Below are 3,624 nucleotides of genomic sequence, written 5' to 3'. Positions count from 1 at the left end.
CCCCCCCCCCCCCCCCCTTGAACCCTAACTCCCTACCCCATTCCACCCACGTAATGTTTTGCTAGATTACATATAAATGCTTTGGGATAAAAATTTTTGCTTACTTACCAAATACTAGAAATAAGTAAAAAAAACTCATTTTTCAACAAAACATTTTGCATGAAAAATATTTTCTTTCATACCAAACACCCCCGGCCACAGTCAAATCAATGCTTCTTCTTCAAGTGAAAAATTAAAAATTACTTGGATTTGGTGGCAGGATCCACGCCCTCACATCTCAATAACTTGGGCATTGGGGGATATCAGGGACACCCTGAAGAGAATGGTGGAAGAAGAGATGAAGAAATACAAAGTGGGTTCAAGTTCACGGCAGAAATGTATTTTCACTAGCAAATTCACTGGCATTTTGTGCAAAATAGGCAACAAGATGCATGAAATCTGCAAGTTTCAGGAAGAATAACAATTGTTTATAGATTCCTAGTTAACCTTTTCAACTATGCATCTCCCAGAAGGCTAATTAGAAGGACTTGTTATTGTAAAAAGTCGAACTGAGCAAAAAGGAAAAAGGCAACGATTGTTGATAGGTTTGTTGTTTCAATGAAGATAACAAGAGAGAGGCTCACTCTGTTCTAGAATCTCTGTCCAATATGAGCTGAAAGAAGATAACAAGTGATGAGTGCATATTCCCAGGTCCCAGCATATCAATGATGTACTAACTCGTAAAAAGGTTCGACTTGTCTAATTTTATGAGTTCTATTAGATTCATCATTTGAGAAAAAAATTATGTGAGTGAGCCCTTAAAATGTTATTTATGTTCTATTAGATGCATTTTGGACAAACTTTAAGCTACATATATGAAATGATCTATATCCCTATTTATGAAAAGATGAAAAAACAATTCCATCTTGGATACCTTTCAACAATAGTACCTGGATGTTACCTGGAAAAAAATCATTTAAGTTCATGAAAATTCTATTTTCTGGTCAATAGTACCTGGGTGTCTTGAAGAATAAAGTCATTTAATATTATCAGTAATTTCCTTCACCAATTGGTCTATGTTACTCAAATTTTCCCTCAAAAAAGAAATATCATCTTTGCTAACATTCCATATTATATGGCATTCAATACAATTTCTTATCACCCTTCTCTTACACAGAATGTGTGATTGACCGACTCTACCTCTATTCTTTATTTAGGATGTGAACTTTTTTGTAGTAGTTTATTTTTTTCTTCCTCTTTTTTATAGAGGTAGCAATTATAAGGCGGGGAAAAACAAACTGAGACGCGCGTGATAGTAATACAAGCATAATGAATTTAGACTTGGCACGATATTAGATTCTATTAACCCTTTGGGTGGTTCAGTGGTTTGACTTGGTACTTCCATGTTGGAGGTCTCAAGTTCGAAATCCCTTCCCAGCGGAAGCAAGGGGTTTGTCTTCTGGATCTAGCTCGTCGCATCGGGATTGCCTAGTGCGGGTTACCTTTCCTGTGTGGTTTGCGAGCTATTATATGCAGGGGTTTACCTTGTGCGCACCCAAAGGGTCGAGATTGCGGGTTTCCGTTGTCATAAAAAAAAACATATTTCATATAGAAGATGTATTATGACTTTGTGAGAAAAACAAAAAAAGTGGATAAAAACTAGGACCTAATACAGAAAGATGTAGGATTATTGCTTTGCTTGAAAGAAAAAAAGTGGATAAAAAACTAGGACCTGCACATGGGTTCTAAGTTGTAACATGTTTTAGAACGTAAGATGTTCAGATATTTCCAAGTACATCAATCCAGAATGAATTCATATCGAATTGGTCGAAGGAGTTAACAGCAGAACCATGGGGAATGGAATATGGCTGGGCAACACCAATATTTGTACATGTGTTTTCCATGTCGGAGACTTGTTGATCGACAACAAGTGAAGTAACGTTGTTATAACAATCTTCAAAAGTTTGTGAGAAATTCACAAAAGGATCCATCATTTGGTTTTCTTCACATGTAATAATGCTGCTGCAGGGTGAACAAACACCTGTTGTTAATGAACTGCTGTTATTGCTCGTTTCAAGCACAAGTCTTCCTCGAGTACTATTTTTCTTCTCATCTTCTTTGGTTTGTTTGCGGCTTTTCCTGGTTTTCAATAGAGCATCATGATTTTTCAGTCCAAGATGCTTCTTTAAGTGTGCGTGGAAGAAGTTTTTAACTTCGTTGTCTGTTCTTCCAGGCAATTTCGCGGCTATTGCTGACCAGCTGCATAGAAATACAAATTTAATTTGGTTTGGTTTTAACAGTATTATGTATTTAGGAGCAGGACTTTACAGAAACCTATGTTAACAAATTTGCTAACTTTCTTGTGCAGAACTCTGTTGTGTTGGGGGAAAAAGAGCTTAATTCTCACCTATTTCCAAGTTCCTGATAAGTTTTGATGACAATTTCGACTTCTTCCATGGTAAAGGGTCCTCTCCTAACATCAGGGCGGAGATAATTCATCCATCGTAGTCTACAACTTTTTCCCGTTCTTGAAAGCCCTGCAACCACACGACCAAAGTTCAGGAGACTAAGAAAACATGAATTACAACAAAAGAGTTGCATAAGTTCCACCCCCTCTCTTGGAGCTCCTACTTTTTTTCTCCCTTAATAACTCGAAGCCACAAACTTAGGGTTGGAGGTGGAGGGTGCTTATCATCTAAGCAACCCCTCTTGTCGGTACATAAGTTATTGCTAGAAAGTATTGAATGAAAATATGATCATTCAAAATCTGAAATGAAAATACTATTAGTATGGTTTTATTGGCGTAACCTGCAAATTTGGGCATCTGTTTCCAATTCCAGATGCCATATTTCATGATATAACCTCTCAGTTTTTGGTCTTCCTCTGGAGACCATGCCCCCTTCTTTATGATCTCCTCCATGCTTGTACCTTTCTGCTGCTGTTGTTGTACTATTGGCATGATTAATGCAGATAAGTAGGATTATTTTGAAGTTCAAGTCACCTGCTTTAGTACTTGGATTGTTTCAGAGCTCTTTCAGAAAAGAATAAAAAACCTTGTGGTTTATATAGTTATTTTTGCCATCCATTATACATGGATCTGTTCTTTATTCAATATACCTCATTTCCAAGAAAGTGTAGACTTTCCACAACGACTTCATTGTTTTGTCTTGTTAGTCATTCTTAATTGTCTTTTCATGATTTTTAAAAATCAATTCTTTGAAGGAAGAAGAGCAACTCTACATGGGAGAGATTTTTTCATGTCTAATTGAGTGTCATGATTTAGTTGGATAGCTTAAACTTACTTTTTTTGGTCCCAAGTAACTTGGAGAAATGAGTAAAGGGTGTTAAATAAGTTTTTAAATTAAAATGGTGATAACTCTCATAGCAAAGGTTAAAGACTCACTTAATTTATGATTTAATTAAATGAGGTGTGAAATGTAATACTTCACTCAAACAACTCACAGTGGTGAGTGGTTAGGGTTTTGATTTTTCAAAGTAAAAATAGTGATTTAGGTTAAAGAAGAAGAAGAACATGAGTTTTACATATTTTGTTATTGTACACCTTGATAAATAACGTATTTGTTGTTCTTGTTGTAGTGTGTATACTTAAACATATGCATCACAGGTGAGAAAGAGAAGAAATTG

The 3,624-nt window shown here is 36.0% G+C and overlaps 2 protein-coding genes across 2 annotated transcripts in view; one reads left to right on the top strand and one right to left on the bottom strand.

The window, feature by feature from the left end:
• The window catches only part of LOC102601305 (U6 snRNA phosphodiesterase), a 5,497-nt gene extending 4,960 nt beyond the window's left edge, over window positions 1-537 (top strand). Inside the window, exon 6 of the mRNA XM_006358135.2 lies at window positions 260-537. Within this exon, the coding sequence (XP_006358197.1) occupies window positions 260-460 (201 nt within the window). The 3' untranslated portion in view covers window positions 461-537. The remainder of the gene's footprint in view (window positions 1-259) is intronic.
• A 1,050-nt stretch (window positions 538-1,587) lies between these two features.
• LOC102600960 (myb-related protein 308-like) lies at window positions 1,588-3,087 on the bottom strand. Its single transcript, XM_006358134.2, has 3 exons — window positions 2,788-3,087; window positions 2,387-2,516; window positions 1,588-2,238 (listed from the first exon to the last, which is right to left on the bottom strand). The coding sequence occupies exons 1-3, from the start codon at window positions 2,936-2,938 to the stop codon at window positions 1,758-1,760; spliced, it is 762 nt and encodes a 253-aa protein (XP_006358196.1). The 5' UTR covers window positions 2,939-3,087; the 3' UTR covers window positions 1,588-1,757.
• Between the last annotated feature and the right edge of the window lie 537 nt (window positions 3,088-3,624).

The sequence above is a fragment of the Solanum tuberosum genome, unplaced genomic scaffold (genome assembly GCF_000226075.1).
Source record: "Solanum tuberosum cultivar DM 1-3 516 R44 unplaced genomic scaffold, SolTub_3.0 scf00268, whole genome shotgun sequence".
NCBI lineage: Eukaryota > Viridiplantae > Streptophyta > Magnoliopsida > Solanales > Solanaceae > Solanum > Solanum tuberosum.
The sequence above is the reverse complement of the archived record's forward strand: the minus strand, read 5'-3'. Positions and strand labels throughout refer to the sequence as shown.

What these genes read in the sequence shown, in the direction of transcription:
- LOC102600960 (XM_006358134.2), bottom strand. Translation starts at nt 2,938, where the DNA reads ATGCCAATAGTACAACAACAGCAGCAGAAAGGTACAAGCATGGAGGAG. An exon ending in ACAGATGCCCAAATTTGCAG is followed by an intron (nt 2,517 to 2,787) that starts GTTACGCCAATA and finishes GTGTGGTTGCAG; the next exon opens with GGCTTTCAAGAACGGGAAAA. An exon ending in TATCAGGAACTTGGAAATAG is followed by an intron (nt 2,239 to 2,386) that starts GTGAGAATTAAG and finishes ATTTCTATGCAG; the next exon opens with CTGGTCAGCAATAGCCGCGA.